The 19,220-nt window shown below is 41.8% G+C and overlaps 1 protein-coding gene across 4 annotated transcripts in view; it reads right to left on the bottom strand.

Annotated features, from left to right (window-relative positions):
* Window positions 1-19,220, bottom strand: part of Plcl2 (phospholipase C-like 2) — a 185,311-nt gene that overhangs the window by 70,289 nt on the left and 95,802 nt on the right. For all 4 annotated transcript variants that reach the window (XR_015628508.1, XM_087565079.1, XM_087565081.1 and 1 more), the window contains 2 exon segments: window positions 7,913-10,399; window positions 5,429-5,632 (listed from right to left, as the gene is read on the bottom strand). Coding sequence is in view for 3 of the 4 variants with exons in the window: in XM_087565079.1 (XP_087421205.1) it covers window positions 5,429-5,632; window positions 7,913-10,399 (2,691 nt within the window). In the remaining variant the exon portion in view is untranslated.

Here is a 19,220-nt window from a genome sequence, read left to right as displayed (position 1 = left end):
ATTATATACACCCCCTTACAACTCCTTCCAGATCCACTACTCATTTCATACTGTTTATTTTCTAAACACATCTGACATAATCGGTGCTGGCGATATTCTCTTGAGTGAGCTATCAATTCCCAATAGCTCTTCAGCAGATGGTGACACTTTTTGACCAACTCCCTGCTCTATGCTGGGAATTTGTCTATCTCGAGCTTGCAAAGGTCTTGGGTATGATGTCACAACTACTCAGAGTTCATATGTGCAGTTACCATGTTCTGTCTGGCAAACACCGCTTTGCTGAAGTCGTCTACTACCCCTATCTCTTACACTCTTCCTACCTCCCTTTCTGCAATGTTCTTGATTCTTGGAAGGTGGTGGTGGTGGTGGTGGTGGTGGTGGTGGTGGTGGTGGTGGTGGTGGTAGTAGAGGAGGAGGAGGAGGAGGAGGGGGGGGAGGAGGAGGAGGAGGAGGAGGAGGAGGAGGAAGAGGAGGAGGAGGAGGGGGAGGAAGAGGAAGAAGAGGAGGAGGAGGAAGAAGAGGAGGAGGAAGAAGAGGAGGGAGAGGAGGAGGAGGGAGAGGAGGAGGAGGAGGGAGAGGAGGAGGAGGAGGAATAAGAGGAGGAGGAGGAGGTTTGCTATAGATGTCCCATTCAAGGCTAAGTACTCTACAGTCTTCTATTCTCTGCACCTTAACCAGTTGTGATTCTATGCTATATTTACCTTCTTTACAAAAAGAAGCTTTACTGACGGGTGTTGAGAGATACCCTAATCTGTGGATACAGCAACTACTTATTAGGAGTTGTGGAGGGCAACATGTAGAAGAATGCAGATCGATCCATCCTTATCACCCTGTACAAAGCTTAAGTCCAAGTGGATCAAGGACCTCCACATCAAACCAGACACACTCAAACTAATAGAAGAAAAACTAGGGAAGCATCTGGAACACATGGGCACTGGAAAAAATTTCCTGAACAAAACACCAATGGCTTATGCTCTAAGATCAAGAATCGACAAATGGGATCTTATAAAACTGCAAAGCTTCTGTAAGGCAAAGGACACTGTGGTTAGGACAAAACGGCAACCAACAGATTGGGAAAAGATCTTTACCAATCCTACAACAGATAGAGGCCTTATATCCAAAATATACAAAGAACTGAAGAAGTTAGACCGAAGGGAAACAAATAACCCTATTAAAAAATGGGGTTCAGAGCTAAACAAAGAATTCACAGCTGAGGAATGCCAAATGGCTGAGAAACACCTAAAGAAATGTTCAACATCTTTAGTCATGAGGGAAATGCAAATCAAAACAACCCTGAGATTTCACCTCACACCAGTGAGAATGGCTAAGATCAAAAACTCAGATGACAGCAGATGCTGGCGAGGATGTGGAGAAAGTGGAACACTCCTCCATTGTTGGTGGGATTGCAGACTGGTAAAACCATTCTGGAAATCAGTCTGGAGGTTCCTCAGAAAATTGGACATTGAACTGCCTGAGGATCCAGCTATACCTCTCTTGGGCATATACCCAAAAGATGCCCCAACATATAAAAAAGACACGTGCTCCACTATGTTCATTGCAGCCTTATTTATGATAGCCAGAAGCTGGAAAGAACCCAGATGCCCTTCAACAGAGGAATGGATACAGAAAATGTGGTACATCTACACAATGGAATATTACTCAGCTATCAAAAACAACGACTTTATGAAATTCGTAGGCAAATGGTTGGAACTGGAAAACATCATCCTGAGTGAGCTAACCCAATCACAGAAAGACATACATGGTATGCACTCATTGATAAGTGGCTATTAGCCCAAATGCTTGAATTACCCTAGATGCCTAGAACAAATGAAACTCAAGACGGATGATCAAAATGTGAATGCTTCACTCCTTCTTTAAATGAGGAAAAAGAATACCCTTGGCAGGGAAGGGAGAGGCAAAGATTAAAACAGAGACTGAAGGAACACCCATTCAGAGCCTGCCCCACATGTGGCCCATACATATACAGCCACCCAATTAGACAAGATGGATGAAGCAAAGAAGTGCAGACCGACAGGAGCCGGATGTAGATCGCTCCTGAGAGACACAGCCAGAATACAGCAAATACAGAGGCGAATGCCAGCAGCAAACCACTGAACTGAGAATAGGTCCCCCGTTGAAGGAATCAGAGAAAGAACTGGAAGAGCTTGAAGGGGCTCGAGACCCCAAAAGTACAACAATGTCAAGCAACCAGAGCTTCCAGGGACTAAGCCACTACCTAAAGACTATACATGGACTGACCCTGGACTCTGACCCCATAGGTAGCAATGAATATCCTAGTAAGAGCACCAGTGGAAGGGGAAGCCCTGGGTCCTGCTAAGACTGAACCCCCAGTGAACTAGACTATGGGGGGAGGGTGGCAATGGGGGGAGGGTTGAGAGGGGAACACCCATAAGGAAGGGGAGGGGGGAGGGGGATGTTTGTCCGGAAACCGGGAAAGGGAATAACACTTGAAATGTATATAAGAAATACTCAAGTTAATAAAAAAAAAAAAAAAGGAGTTGTTTAATACAATGTCCAGTTACATAACAATAGCAGTGGATTTTCCTCAAAGGCATGTCTAGCCACAGGATCTTGGCCCTGAATATGGTGTGAGGTGTGGGCTCCGTTTTATGGAGTGGGCCTAAAATCAAGTCAGAAAGTGTTTGGTCACTGCTCTAACATTCATGCCATTGTTGTACCAGTGAGTGTATCTTGTCAATGCAGTCATTGCTGTAGCTTGCAAGGTTTATAGCTAGGTGAAATCTGACTGTTTTCTTCTTTGCCACCTTCCAGTACTATGAAAGCTAGGTAGGGTTGGAACTTGAGTATATTCTATGACACAAGCTGTGTTTTACAGTAGTAGCTGTACCAGTTTGCACTGCCACCAGCAACAAACAGGTGTTCCCCTTTCCCTACATCAATCCCAGCATTTGACATCATTTGATTTTTGGAGTTTAGCCATTTTGACTGGGGAACATAAAATCTCAAAATAGTTTTAATTTAATTTGCATTTTTATGGCTAAAATGTTGAACAACTTAAAAATGATTACTTAGCTATTATATTTTATATTTTGGGAACCTCTGTTTAGTTTCAAGACCCATTTTTAAACTGATTTAATTGTTTTCTTGAAGTTTAGATTTTTAAAAATTCTTTGTATATTCTAGATGTGTAGTTTCAAAAATCCCTGTAATTAAAATAAATCATTTGGAGACAATTATTCCATTTTTATTTTATGGAATACTTTTAGAAAAATTGGTGTTAGTTCTTCTTTTAAAGTCTGGTAGAATTGTGCACTGAACACATCTGACCCTAGGCTCCCCCCTCCCCCCCAGATTTTTTTTAAATTATTTCTGTATTTCATCAAACCTTTCCCACTCCAGTCTGTTAGTACATGTCTGTTAATCGCGGAGCTGAGAATCGTTAATAATAAGTCGTTACTGTACGACTGCTATTCCTTCCTGTTGTTTTGTTGCTTTCATGGTGCTTTATTATACCTTTTTGATTGCATGTTCTGACATTGGCTACTCCTCCTGCTCTCTTGGGTGTGTTTAGTTCTCTTCAGAATTAAGTGCTCCCCAGGGGATGATATTCTCTGCAGCTTGTCCCCAGCAGGAAACGCTTAGTCTCTTATATCCTTGAGTTTCCTTGAAATCTAAGCCAAAATGGGAAGGAGGGTAAACACCAGACACAAAGTGTGACTGCAGTGGTGGCTAATCTTAACTCTCATTTTGGTGGCGTTTATAATCACCATAGAAACACACCCCTAAATTTGTCTATGAGGAAGTTGAACAAGGGAGGGAAGAGCTACCCTGACTGTAAGTAGTTCCATCCCATAGGCTGGTGTCCAGGAGTGAATGAAAAGGAGAAGGTATTTTTAATGGACTCTGATTGGTTTTGTTCTGGTGAGCATTTCCTCCAATTACGTCTCTATGCCACCTTTCCCCAGGTGATGTTAATCAATATCCTAAGAAACCAAGGTTCCTCATCAATGTAGGAAATGCTAGCCTGTGATATTTGTACAGCCCCTTGAGTCACCTGACCCCTGCAGATTACAGCTTTCAGACTAACGTATAAAACAGTCAATGGCGTTTTAGATGAGTTGAATGATGCCAATCCCAACATAGCTGGCCTTGACTGCTGGTTGGTTGGCTTTGGTTTTTCAAGACAGGGTTTCTTCTCTGTATGTAGCCCTGGCAGTCCTGGAACTTGCTACGTAGATCAGGCTGGCCTTGAGTTCAGAGATGCCCCTGCCCCTGCCCCTGCCCCTGCCCCTGCCCCTGCCCCTGCCCCTGCCCCTGCCCCTGCCCCTGCCCCTGCCCCTGCCCCTGCCCTCTACATGCTGGGATTAAAGGCATGCACTACTGTCACCACCTCTACCACACGGCCTTAGCTAGCTAGCATTTTTAGATTGGAGGAAGTGGTAGCAAGGCACTTATCCCTGAATGTCCTCAATGGTAAAAGGTGACAGCCTGGCCTACTTGAGAGAAGAGTGTCTTGCACCACCAAACGAAAGGGGTCACTGCTGATACACAGCCATTTCTAACAGCCTCACCTGTATTAGAAATGTGAAATGAGTGCCGTTCACAAGTACAATACTTCTTAGCAGGCCAGTGAAATCGCTCAGGTGAAAAGTACTTGATTTGATCATGTAAGGACAAGAGTTCAATCACTGAATTCCACAACAGAGGATAAAGTCATCCTGAAAGTTATCCTCTGCCTCAGGCACACATGAAATGGCATATGAAGTGGCCCTCCATCCAACTCACACATGAACACAATATGAAAAGCTCTCCCCCAGTTTTGGTAAATTATAAAAGCACAGTAAAAGAGCAGCATGCAATTAAGAAAAATGCAAGATAAATCTTAAAGGTTAAAAGCACTATTCTAGGTGTCTTGAAGGTAACAAATTAACACTAAGCTAATTGTACATGAAGATACCTCAGAGCAGCTGCCCCAGGGAGAAAACGAGCACACAGCAGTTTTGTATGATGTGAGCAGCTGTCTGACCTTGATGGTATTTCAGCCACATCTTGAAAAAAAATCTAACTTATCGCTTTACTGGTTTGAGGGGAAAGTTGAAACAGAATAAATCAATGACTAGTTCCAAGATGGGATTAAAAGTGCTTGGTTTTGTTTTGTTTCTAAATCACATAAATAGAAGATGCAAAACATTCATTAGAAGCCGATTCAGATCCAGTCCTTGGGAAGCTAATGTTTAATGTGACTGAGTAAAGCTTCTCTGAATCCTGCTTTCTAACACAGAGATATAGCACAAAACTCTTTCAAACACAGCAAAGCCAGGGAGACACTCTTCCTCCATAAGTACATGAAGCATGAGACAGTGAGACAGGAAGCAAAAGCTGCTGTGCAATCGATAAGGTATCATAAGATACCTCTGTCCCCAGGAAGAGAACAACCAGGACTCACCATGTCATAAGTTGTGACGATCTTCTTCAGAACCTCAGGCACGATGGCCTGCAGTTCCATGGTGGGGTAGGGCTCACTAAGATTCAAGACCACCAGGGGAGTATTGTCAGGCCCCAGGAATCGAGGAGACACGGCCAGCATGCACTGCATAAGGTTGGCCACTGAGGAGAGGCCACATAATTCCTTGAAAGAAACCACTGCATTCTGAAAATAGAAAGGAGACCGTTGGTCACTGTGATGCTGTTCTTGATGTCACCTTGACCACACCTGGAATTGACTAAAACCCAAATGTCTGGGCACACCTGTGAGGGAGTTTTTCTTAAATAGTTTCAAGTGTGAAGATCTATTTCCAATCTGGATCAGATCTTTGAAGTGGAAAGAGAAATCTTTAATCCAGATCTTTTGAGGTGGGAAGATCAACCTTTAACCTGGGTCACATTTTCTCCAGAAATCTAAATAAAGGGCATAGAAGAAGAGTCTTCTCTTTCTATGACCGATCTCTCTCTCTCTCTCTCTCTCTCTCTCTCTCTCTCTCTCTCACTCACTAGCAAGTCCACTCCTTCACTGGCATTAGAGCCTCATTCTTTAGGATTCCAGTGTGTAGTGAAGAACAGCTGAGGCACTTGGCCTGGGAAACTCAACAATGACTGGTTCTTGGGCCTTCCATTGGTACATAACCATTGTTGAACTAGTAGGGCCACAGTCTGAAAGCCATTCCCCCCAGAATCTAATATATGATATGATATATATATATATATACATATATATACACATATACATATATATCACACACACACACACACACACACACACACACACACACACACCACACACTTTAGTTGGAGTATGGGTCAGGTGTGTAACCCCAGGCAGGCTTGTGCTCTGTCCAGACAGCTAGAAGGAGCAGATCTAGGTTCCTAAGGAACCCATGTTCTGGAACTAAGTTTTGAATTGAAACATTTCATTCTTTATTAATATTGTTTTAAACATGGCTGTCAAACTATGTATCATTTTGTTTAAAATCATTTTGTGACCATGTGTAGAAATAAATTGTGATATCTAAAGTATGTTCCCCCAAACAGTCCGTGATAACTGTTTCTCTTCACAGCATGTCTTGCATCTTGACTATAGCAAAAGCCCCTGGAGGCAGGCTGCTGTCATTGGTTCCGGGCACGCTCTCACCGCCGGCCAGACTACAGAGCAGGTGCTATGAGCACCACTACAGCAGCTCTGTGGGTTTCCATACAGACAGGTCCTGAAGGCAGGATGGCTGAGCCCTAACAGGTCCCAAAGGGAATTATGCTCCATGTGTACACCAGTAGCCACAGGCAGGGGCAATGTGGCTTCTTTGGAATGGGGGTTTTGCCAACGTGCATGCACCCTCAACAGTGGAGAAATCTGTCCAATTTTGGTTATGCTTGGACCTTGAGAGGAAGACAACAGATGTCCTTATTTCAGGCAACTGTTCTTATTCACGGGGTGGCTACAGAATTAAGTAGGAAACATATACTTAAAGTGTCCCCTTGGTTAGAGGAATGCTAATGTCATTTTTATAACAGTGATTTAAGAGAAAACAAATGGGATGGAGAAATGACTTGGTGGTTAAGAGCACTGGCTGGTCTTCCAGATGACCTGGATTTGATTTCCAGCACACACATGGCAGCTCACAACCATTTTATAGCTCCAATTCTAGAGGATCCCATACTCTCTTCTGGTCTCTGTGGGCACCAGGCATGAGTGTGGTGCACAAACACACATACAGACAAAACACCCATATATATAAAATAAGAGTAATAAGTCTTTGTTTAAAGAAACCCGTCTGAGTACCATAGCATGTTTCACACACTGCTATGAGCTCTCTGTAAGGAAGAACCTAGGGGTCTAGATGGACTTGACTCCCCAATCCTAGTACACAGCTAGATGTGTAGCCATCATGAACAGGTATATAGTTCCTAACTGACTGCTCTGAGACATGTTATTTTAGAACAAATTACCATCTTAGGTCTTTTATAAATACATGTACCATAAATATTTTGTGTAAATAATTATCCTCTAAAATCAAGAGAACACTGGCTCATTTAAATGGTTCTAAGCACCAGAGCTCCATAAGAAAGACCCGGAACACATTCCTTTTACTTTAACCAATTTCTCTTTGACAGGTCATTAATTTGTGTTCCATCTAAGAAATAATAATATTCAACAGCATCAGAGATTCCTGTGCATACCATGTTGAAAAGCATAGCTGCTAACTGGTCATAAGAGGAGCATGAGCAAACAGCTTATGAATCATCAAGACCAGTTTATTCTAGCATCCAATCAATATTTCAGAAACTAGTTTTTGAAATTTAGATGCTGAGAAATGAGACTATTAATAAATAACCAGTTGAAACTTATGAAAGTATTTAAAATCAAATATACTATTGCAAGCAATGCATGTCCACAAATCATAGGCAGGCACGAAGTAGAAATCTAATGAACACACACCTGCATGTTCTCTCTCAGGTCTGTGGCATCCCGGATGGGGGGCTGGGCATTCTTGAACACCTCATCTACAGTTTTAATCCACAGTGTTCTCAGAGATGCATATTCCCGGGACTTCTTCCCTTTCCTCACAGAAAGGCCCCGTTTATGAGGCTTCCCTCCTCCTCTTCTGTTAGTAATAGCCACGTGGACGAACAGAGAAGCATGGGCAAGGACCTCTCCAGTCAAGGACTGCAGAGGCACATGGCGGTAGCCCGTTTGTAAACATTCAAAGGGAATCGTGTACTGGCCAATAAATTCATCGCCAATGTAGTCATCATCCAGCACTACAAAGCGCACCATGGCTAGTTCGGGGAGGTTGATTTGAAATTCAAAGCTTTCATCAAACATAGGAGCATCTCCATTCTGGTTCACAGTTTTCGTCCTCTGTTCTGCGCAGTCAGCAGGAATGCCATGGATTTCCACATAGACATAAGGGTCCACCACATCCCCTTTGGCACCTGACCCTTTGGGCTTGGGAAAGTTCTGGCCACTGATGATTTTGATGTGAAGCAACTGAGGCGAAACTCCAGGGACAGAGTCCTTTGTGTTGGCACTGAAGAAGGAGACTTCTTCCCTCATGATGGCTGGTCGAAGAACATAGCCACAGTTTCCATTCTGCCTAAACCAGCCAATGTTCAGATCCATCATTAGCCCTGGAGTCTGAAAGTTCATGGCTACGATTTGACAGCCACATTTCCAAAAATCTTGAGGGTTCATGTTACTAGAATCAATTCTCATTGGACTAGGAAAGACTCTGGCGAGGAAACGCTTATTGTAATTTACAAAGTCCCCAGGATTCTCATTGGCGTATTTACTGGCTAGCACTTCATTGAATGAACACACTTCCCAGTACTTCTGCACCTGAAACGACACCTGGAACTCCTTGAACTGGACTGACTTACAGATGCTGACCAGTTCAGACAGGTCTTTGCAAAGCTGAAATCGCTTCACAGGCACATGGTTGGGTTGTTCCACATTCTCTTTCCCCATCCTCTGAGACATTTCTGCCCCTTCATCTTCATCAGTAACATCCCCTTCCACACCAGAGCAATTTGAAGACAGCTTCTTTGCTTTGATTAGTATTTTCCCTTTCAGGACATCGGGGGATGGTAGATAAGATTCCTCCATGTTGGGTGATGTGGTATACAGCTTGTCTCCTAAAATTTTCTTCATGTGTTGAACCATCACCTTTTGTTGTTTAATAGAACAATGATTTTCTAAACACAGGATGAGAGGATACTCAGAAGCAAAGAATGCATACTTGTTAATGATATCGATGACACTGCGGAAGACTATCTGAGAGGTCATGGTGTGGCCTGTGTAAATCACGGGCTCATTATCTGGCCCATCCCACACATCCAACTCAACACTCCTGCAACCCATTTTAAGAGCACGGATATATCCTGTAATGTCAGAGGGACCCCGGAACTGGTCCTCTATTAAGTATGTATTATGAGATGAGTTTATGAAGTAATGAGACAGAGGTTGCTTCATATCCTGACAGACCTTCTTATGTTCCGGATCAAAGATGTAACAATCAGGTGACATCAGGTAATTAGTGAACCCATCTATGGAGAGCCAGCCCTTTTCCTGGCCTTCTTTGGATGGCTCATATTTGTGAATAATTTCCAGGCTTATTTCCTCATTTATATGTGCTACACCCTGTTCTGCCTCAAGAAACATCATAAGGTCCTTGGTATCAAGGAATTCTTTATTGCTTGAAAACTGAACTAAAAGGAAGTAAATTTCAGGTCTAGTGCAAAGTTCATGAAAAACCTCAACAAATTCTTCCTTTGTGATTTCAGTACCAGTTTTGTCCTTTGATTTATGCAGTTCTTTGAACTTAAGCTCAATTTTGCTTGTTTTTAAGCCAGGATTGAGGTTTCTGATACACTGAACAGCATTACACAGAGTTATATGTCCAAGGTCATCTACATCAATTTCACTAAACATCTGTGAAACCCAACAAGTCCTCATGTTGTCTTGGCTACTTTCTAACATATCAAGTGTATGTTTCCCATAAGAAATCAGGTACCGGAGTCCTGTCACCCAGATGTTTGCAACATCTGCAGAATTGGCAACCAAATCGAGTGACTCATAATTTTCTCCATATATGACTGAAAACGCACAATCTTCAGATATTTGCTCAGAAATGCCATTGCTGCGGAATATATCTGTGTTTTTCCCCGTTCTAACTTCCTTGATGGACTTGATGTCAATCTTGGCTTTCTCAGAATCCTTCTTGGATGGCTCCCACCTCAGGCTTTGCATGTCGGCGTCCAGCAGAAAGTACCGATGGTAAATTCTGGAGTTTGAACGAACCTTCTTGAGTTCAGAGCCCTCCACCATTGAGTTGATGCAGTCGCTTGCACTGCTGATCTTCTTCTCTGTTGGCATGCTGCTGAATGACACGGTCTTCTTCCGCTCTCTTTTCTGCTTCGTGCCATCCTGGAGGGAAGAAAAGGGGGTTAGGATAACACAAACACAGGTGTTCATGTTCAGACTAGGCATTCAACTCTAATTCTCTGAAAAACTGCACACTGTGATTTCCTACTGTGGCTCTTGAGATGAATGACAGATGTTCATTCAAATTTTAAGTTTAGAAGAGGCCTAAGAGTGCAATCTAATGTCAATGAGCAAGAAATTATTGCTTAATTGCTGAAATTCATATTTGTCGAGGAATCTCATTCACAGAGAGCAGACACTTACTTACACTGGCTGCATAATTTTCAGAAAATACAAGACTCCTTGGCTCACAAACTACCAAGAGTTCCAAGGCATTCAAGAGAAGAACATTAAGCCAACTACGAATACCCGTTTTCATGTGGGGCCTTTGCAAACACAGAACTCATGTACCTGTGCAGGCACTTATCTCTTACATCAGTGTTAGCTACAGGCTCAGCTCTACATTCCTCACAAAATCCCCGAGCTACCTGGTTACATTGCAGGTCTCTGAGCCTATAGAATCAGATCTCTAGGGATCTATATTCAGGCAGCACCCCACAGGCTGGGTATATAGACTGAAGTCTGGAAGACTTCTTTTAGTCACTTGGGCTTACTAGGATATTTTGACGATGTTATTTCTGAACTCTATATATGACTAGGATACAAATGATTAAGTATGAACCCCAAAATGCATATTAAATAGACAGTCAAATCCCTACCTCTTTACAGTATCCAATAAGGTCCTGCATACGTTGGGGAGCTATGGATTACTATTATAGTTGTGTTGGACATGAGAGGACTTTAGATTATAACTGGGGTATGCCTAAAAGTATAGAGTTATTAAAACCTGCTGCTCTGTATCTAGATGCCATTGCCCAGGAACCTCTGATAAAAGCATGGGTTATAGTGCTATCCAGGTCAAAAGCTTTAGGGAGCACCCATGCTTCAATAATTTCTGTCTCTGCAGTGATGGGAATTAAACCCAGGGCTCTGTGTACGCCAGGCAAGCACTCTGCCACTGAGCCATATCTCCAACCCTAGGTGTGCACCTTTTTAAAAGAAGTTTGCATCATCTGCTTTCCTGGAAAACTCAACATATTCACACTTAAAAGCTAGCACTCACATTTACTTATATATTTCAAACCTTTGTTATACAGTCAGATACTTTTTTTTTTTGAAAAAAAGTGGGGAAAAAAAAGGTGAGATGACAGCAAATATTTTTGGATATCTAAGCTTAAAAGACAGCACTTATTTTCAGGAAATACATGAAATCTGTGACCATCTGTTAGCAACTTACTGTACTCATACATGAAGAACAGAACAGGAAGGGGCTGGACTGTGTAACTTTCATGAGACCATGTGAACATATTCCAGAGCAACTCTGCCTTTCCTGCTCTACACGGAATTTATTTAGATAAAACCTCTACATTTAAAAAAGCTACCATTAGGGCTGGAGAGATGGCTCAGCGGTTAAGAGCACTGACTGCTCTTCCAGAGGTCCTGAGTTCAAATCCCAGCGACCACATGGTGGCTCACAACCATCTGTAATGGGATCTGGTGTGTCTGAAGGCAGCTACAGTGTACTTGTATACAAAAAATAAACAAATCTTTAAAAAAAAAAGCTACCATTATCCTACCTACATCTGAAATGAAAAAACATTCTTACTTTTTGATTCAAAAGGCAATTTGCAGAAGGAAACTAAACTTAATCTTTAAGTCATATGGGTATCATTTTCCTCAAAGTTTTAGGATGAACCATGGAGGTCTCTGTGATCTGAGATACAAGGTGAGACATAAAGCCATCAAGCAGGGTTGTTTTGTAGCTATACTGTCAGAACAATAAAGTACACAAAGGAGACTGTGGTGACCGAATTGTAAGATGTATTGTGTCATAGTTGTCCCATACCCCTAAAGCAGAGGCTGTATTCTATCTTCTTAAGTGAGTTGGCATAAAATCAAATTTGTAATCAGACATGCACAAGGGCATTAAATAAATGTATAAGTTTCCTATTTGTCAGAACAAAATACATCTTTGCACCTAAATAGACACATTTTCCTTTAATAAGGGCAACATGCTAATTTAGTAAGGGAATTTCATAATCTATAAATTACACCTCAAAGTGCTACTGGTAAAATGAAGTCACAAATGGAGGAGTTGATCCACTGATCCATTAAAATGCATAGTACTTCTCAGCATTCGCCATCGTTTATTCTCCCACTTTTACACTGATTAATAATTTACTGCTACCTTCTAACTTGCTACAAAAGATGCATTTCACATTCATAGTTTTCTTTGTTGCCAAGGAGAGGACTAAAAGCAAAGTTCCTTGACTGCATGAACACAGCACACATATGCATTCACGCCAGTGTCTGTGAACAGATGTGTCTTACACACCATATTGTGGCTTTACAAGTACTGCCTTCCCGTTTACAAACCAGGCTAGGTTCTGACTGGTGGCTGAATATCACTGAATATCCTGACACATACTCATGATGGTCACCTAAATGCAGCCTGAAATAATATCAACAAGAACACTCCTTACTAAACTCTGTAGCTAGTCTTTTTCCTTATCTTCTGTTAGCCAAAGCCATCTTGCCTTCTCCATAACAAGACATGATTGAAAACATTCTGTTTCTCCTTCTCACTAGCAGACAAAGCCGTTAGAAACCGCAAGGAGACAACCAGGCTTGCTTACAAAATGGTATACCTCCTTCCCCAAAGGTCATTTGTGGAAAGACTGATTGTTCAGCAAAATCCAGAGGCTGAGCTGGAAGAGGAACCTGGACCGTGAGGGTTCCGATGCTATGAAAGAATTAGTCCATGTGTTGATTCATAAGCAGTTGGGATATCTGAGGTGGAGTGTCCTTAGAGACAGAATGCCACTGAATGCCTGCCCTTGAGGGGCTCCTCTCTACTCTGCTTTCTGGCTGCCATGAGGTGAGGAACATCTCCACGTGTCACCAGCCATGTTATTCCACTTGACAACAGGCTCAGAAAAAATGAAGACACGTAATTGTGAAGCTTCTTAAACTATTATCCAAAATAAATACATTCTTTTAAGAGTCATTTTACTGAGCTTGTTTGGCCAGTGAGAGGATAGGTGTGTGGACTTAGTTTATACATCACTAGGTGGACCAGACTTCCTGCTGGCAGAAGCAAGTGGACATGATGGACAAGTATACAACTGGGTTCTCCATAGCGAAGGCAGAAGGAAAGGAAAGACAGAGGCACCTGAATAGGAGAGAAAGAGAGCTGTGAAGACCATTCCTCAAACCACCTGGCCCCTGGATTCTACCCTTCCCTGTTAATTTCAACTTAGCCTTTTTAAAAATAAAAAAAAACTAACTGTGATTTAACCCTGCCTGGGCTGAAAAGCAGGCGACTAGCAGAGTCGGAATCAATTCTGTATGTGTTTTTTTACTACAAGTTGGGCTAAATTGAATATTGAAAAGAACTCAAACTATATGTGCCACGCATACAGTTTTTATCATTATTTTATTTTAATTATAAAGCAAACCAAGTGGATCTAAGATGCATCATTTAAAACTAGAGAAAAAGTACAGAACCTTCTGCTGAATTGGAAATGTCTCAAATAGTTTTAATTTAAAAAAAAAAAACTTTCTCAGAGCTGATACCCACACTTATCACCTAATACTTCAGAATGGAGAAAAGGACAAGTATGAAACCTTGGTCTAATGACACAACTCTGCTCCAGGGCTCTTACTAACAGCAAGAGAAGGAGCACAGGAAATGGTACAGGAGAGAAATGGTTTCCTAAAGAGTTTACCTCCTTAACAACCTCGAGCATTAGTATTTCTTTATAAAGAACCAGTGAGAAAATGCTTAAAGATTCCATTAGACACAAATGAAAACTTATTTATAGAATAGCAATTTTGTACCAAGAATGATCTTAGAGAAAGCAATGAATTATGAAGGGGCTAAAAAAATTCCTGCATCACAGAAACACTTGGTTAAAATAGCATTCTTTATAGGATTCACATCAAGCATTGAAAGTGGAAAGAGCCACATTGTGTAGTGTGGAAAAACATGTATTTCCAGAAAAAATCCTGCTTACTTTAGTCAGTAGAAAGTTGTCACAAAATTAGAAGGCCATCTGTGATACTTAAGCAGTAACAATTTCACAATGAGCAAGCGTTCCTAAGTCCTCACCCTGAGACGAGGAGGGAGCAGACAGGTGAGCCTCACTTCTCCTGCTGGCAACCAAGTGTAGACATGGATGCAGTTGCTCCTGGAGGAGAGCCCGGCCTGGTTGTCCTAGTTTATCCACAGGCAGCATGCCTCTCCCTACTACACTTCCCTACCTTTCCGAGTGATTTGTTACACAACAGAAGGTCGATTGCTCCTTGATGGATATCATGTTATCACTTGCCAGGATCGATATCATTGCAAATCGATCAAGTTTAAGTAGAGGAATGGGTGTGCAGGGAAGGACTCTCAGAATGAAGAGAGGACAAAGCATGAAGACTAACCAGCGCTTTGATGTGTGCAGTGTCATGAATGCAGAGGTTTCATCAGGATTATAGATAACACGGAAGAAAGAAGTGGAATCCGTTCATTTATCCAGGGAAGTTTGGTTGAGAAACACCATACTAAAGACATTTCTGTCTTAAGATACAAACAAACAAACAAGCAAGCAAAAACAAAACAAGAAAGAACTTGGGCCTATTAAACAAGCACCGTTCAATAACAGTAATTCTGAATTGGTCATGCCAACCTGGCAGATTACCTTGTAGTGGTTTTCACATAGCTCTAAATTGTTGATGTAGTTGCTAAGAAAAGAGAGGGAAGGAAGAAGAGCTGGGGCAAACCAGTCAGTCCGAAGGTCATCTTAACAACCAGATGAAGTGCAGAAATACAGGACAACTTGAGCAAAGGCCAGGTTCGGTCAAAAGCTGATTCTGGTTCATGAGTCAGAATTCTCAGTTCCAAGTATAATAAGAAAGTCACATGGCCCAGAGAGTTAGAGATGTCTTCATCAAGTCCTCCCTTCAAGGGAGCCCTGCAGAGGAGGAGGCAGAGAGAGTGCAAAAGCCCAAGGAGCTGGAGGACCCAAGAAAACAGGCCTCTAAATCAACAGCATTGTCAGGCCTCACGCAGGACAAAGGGCAGAGATGTGTATCTAACATCAAAGCAGACCATGGGTGTGACAGGTACTCACAGCATTGTTCAACTCTCAGTTAGTCCCTTACTGGGTCCTCCTGGCTGGCATACCCCACACCTACCCTGAACTCTCCAGCCCAGGGTCTGGGCTACCTTTCCCCAGCTGTCCTACCCTATATAATCCAACTATTTTGGTTACCTGTCTCTTGGTCCAGGCTGCCCTTCCTAGTTGGCAGCTCTCCCCTTTCCTCTCCCCACTGCCTCACATGGTATAGGGTCCCGTCTGTCTATCCTGGACTCTCTCAGATGTCCCTGCCTCTGTCTATGCTCTCTCTTTTATCTACAATAAACTTTCTCCTCTACCGTACCTAGGAGCAGCCATGTCCTTCCTTTCTCTTTCTTATTTTGTCCTGGAGTTTTTAAAAGTTAGATCAGGCAGACTCAACTGCAAAAATCTAGATGTATGAAAGTCAAACAACTTAAAATCTAATAGGAGAGAGGATGTAAGGCAACAAGGATAAAAAAACACACACAGAGAAGCATAATTAATTACAGTTCATATGGATTAGAGATAATCTTTATAATGAGCCATACATTGTCTACTTGAGGCCAGTTTGCAAGTGTATGGCAGTTTTATTGGAACAATTACTCCTTTTCAAGGACTGTGGTCTCCGATGCATTCTGAGCTTTTCAAAAGCAAAGGTGTTCCTGAGTGGGTGTCAGGATCCGTAGTTCACTTCACTAGGTCAAGAAGACTGATCCCACTCCCAAAGAGCTGGGTAAGCCCATCTCCCACTTCATCCAGGAGGCTTAGAACCTACTAGCATATGAGATACAGGATGAATAAAAAGTTTATCACTCCCTAGGAGGGCATGCCAACCTTAATAAACATTAGAGTGAAAGGATGTTTTATAGGATTGCAATGAAAATTTAATAGTATCAAAAAGAAAGAAAAGGAGGGAGAAAAAAGAAGGTTGAAGAAAATCAAAGTACAAAGTCAGTGATAGTAGTAATAAAAATAACTCAATCAATCAGAAATACACTCTGACAACTGCAAATTTTTGTTCTTTGTACCAAGGTAGAACCATTAGTTCACTAACTTATGGTTTACATTCTAGCAATTGCCCACAGAAACATGACAGGCTCCACTGCGAGCGAAGACTACAGGATTAGCTGTACCTCGGTTTTCCTGCTCGTACAACAGGCCTCAAAGCAATCCCTCATGAGTTATGTAACACAGCTACTGCACAGAGCCCCTAGACAAACTCAGTTCACACTTGAGAGGAACTTTAAATGCTGCTTGGGATTGTACATAGCCTGAGGTGAGTTCTCCATAAGAGCAAAGCAAAGCAAAATGCCGCTGTAAACACTCAGTTCTAGCTGTAATGGTCTGATCACTTAGGTTTGTTGAGAGTTAATCTGGCTCAGAACAGTCTGTACATGACTTTGTGCAGAATGAAGACAACCACACACCTTTTGGGTACAACCAGGGGGGTGTGAGGACGAGATGCACTAAGTGCCCATGGTACCCAGAGGCCCTCTCAATACAATGCTTTCCATGCAGCATTCCCACAGCTCCCTCAGAGGACAAATAAGTAAACCTTTTCCTAGAGCCTTGTCAATTTCATCCATTTAATTATTGTGCCCATGCTAGTACACATATAATTTACTCCCAACACTTTAATTCTATATAAATAACCACATACTAAAAATGCAACTATGAAGCAAAGATCATCATAAAACCCAATGACCTTGCTCAAAGTATCCTGTGACCAGATTTCTTCAGATGACTGCTTCTACCTCACATCCATGCTGATTTTAGTGTAGATAGATGCTACGGTGTTCAACTCTAAGGATAGGAAGCAAATTGCCAATTTCTGTGAAATGATGCTTTCAAGGTCAGGCTTTTGAAAGCATCCGAATAGTTTGCTGTGATAGATCACACCCCCTTAAAACTGTGAGGTCCAAAACGATCAAATCAAAGGCTGTGGTTAGTGAATGGCACTTTCATGTCAACAGTGTTTTTGCGACACATGTCACCATGGCTGAGAAATTTATTCAAAGTAAATGTATAAAACCATGATGTGTGTACGTGTCTACTATAAACTGCAATGAAGTTCACTGATCTGTCTATAGTAATGAAAAACTTAATAGTAAAAGCTCAGGGCTCCTACAAATTAGACTTTAATCCCAGGGGCAATATTGATGCTAAGGCATTTTAGTTTATGACCTATAATTATGGTACGTAAGTGGCTCCAAATCTGATGTGGAAACTATTAGCTGTGTTTCTCATTGCTGTTAATTCACTTTGTTTTCTGTTTGTTTTTGTTTTTGTTTTGTTTTGTTTCTGACACAGGGTCTATACGTAGCCCTGGATGTGCTGGAATTCACTATGTAGACCAGCCTGGCCTTAAGCTCACAGAGATCTACCTGCCTCTGCCTCCTAAGTGCTGGGGTGTGCCGCCATGCCCAGTTGGTAATTTCATATCCAGCATATCATTACAGAGCCTGATGACTTGTATACCACAGGGAATGTTGAGAGATGTGATCATATAACTAACAGCTGAAAACTTCCTAGTAAATTGTGCTCAATCTGAAGAAGCACACAAGTGATCACATGATGCTTAGTTCCATGCATGACCATCACTGAATTTTCTCCCCTGAACTGTGGTGCTTCTCCATTATTTCAAAGATAATTTAGAAGAATGATTTGGTCTTCTTCTCTTTTACATCCTGAATATTGCATTGCTCAGGGTTGAGGAAAATGGAGTAGCAAAGCAGTAGTTAGCAGTTAGCAGAGAAGCTCAAACCGTGGGCCAGATCAGACACAATGAGTGAAGACCAGCAACTCTTTTAATCATTAATTTTAATAAGTCTACAACATCTTTTAAAATTAAATCTTAAGGAAAGCTGTCTGTGATGATTTAAATGAGAACAGCACCCACAGGCTCATACATTTGAATACTTGGTGTCCAGTAGACGTAACTACTTTAGAAGGAATAGGAGGCATGTCCTTGTTGGAGAAGCTGTGTCACTGGGGGTGGGTTCCAAGGTTTCAAAAGCCCAAACCAGGCCCACTGTCACTTTCTCTGCCTCCTGCTGTGGGTCAAAGGTAAACACTCAGATACTCCTCTGGTACCCTGCCTGCCTGCCTGCCTGACGCATGCTCTCTGCCATGATGATCATGGACTCACCCTCTGAAACTAATCAACCCCCTAACTAAAAGTTTTCTTTTGTAAGTTACCTTGATTATGGTGTCCCTTCACAGTGACAGAAATTACTAAAGACACTATCCCATTGTTATATTATTTAAGCGTTTAATTTTATAGAAAAAAACTTTAGGAGGCCTTTAAAAATCCAATGGTTAACATTCACAAGAAATTTCTGTATGTATAAAGGTAACAGATCAGAAAAAAAAAGACACAAAATAATGAATCGTATTAAAGAAAGACTCAGCTCTCTGTAAAATATTCTTTTATGTTCCAAAGCATTCATGAGTGCATACTAGCCCAGCTCTCAGTACTATTATCTCTTCTCTGGACTCTATGGTATTTATCATTTCTACTCTGTAATTCAACATTTAATGATAGCCTGAGACAGTGCCTTGATTGTTTTATATGAGTTAGTCTTATCTCAAGTAGCAGGTATTTAAAACACAAAAACAAAACAAAACAAAACAAACAAACAAAATGTACTTTGTTT

The sequence above is a fragment of the Rattus norvegicus genome, chromosome 9 (genome assembly GCF_021556685.1).
Source record: "Rattus norvegicus strain SHRSP/BbbUtx chromosome 9, alternate assembly SHRSP_T2T, whole genome shotgun sequence".
NCBI classification, from domain to species: Eukaryota; Metazoa; Chordata; class Mammalia; order Rodentia; family Muridae; genus Rattus; species Rattus norvegicus.
This window is presented reverse-complemented; position numbering and strand designations above follow the sequence as displayed.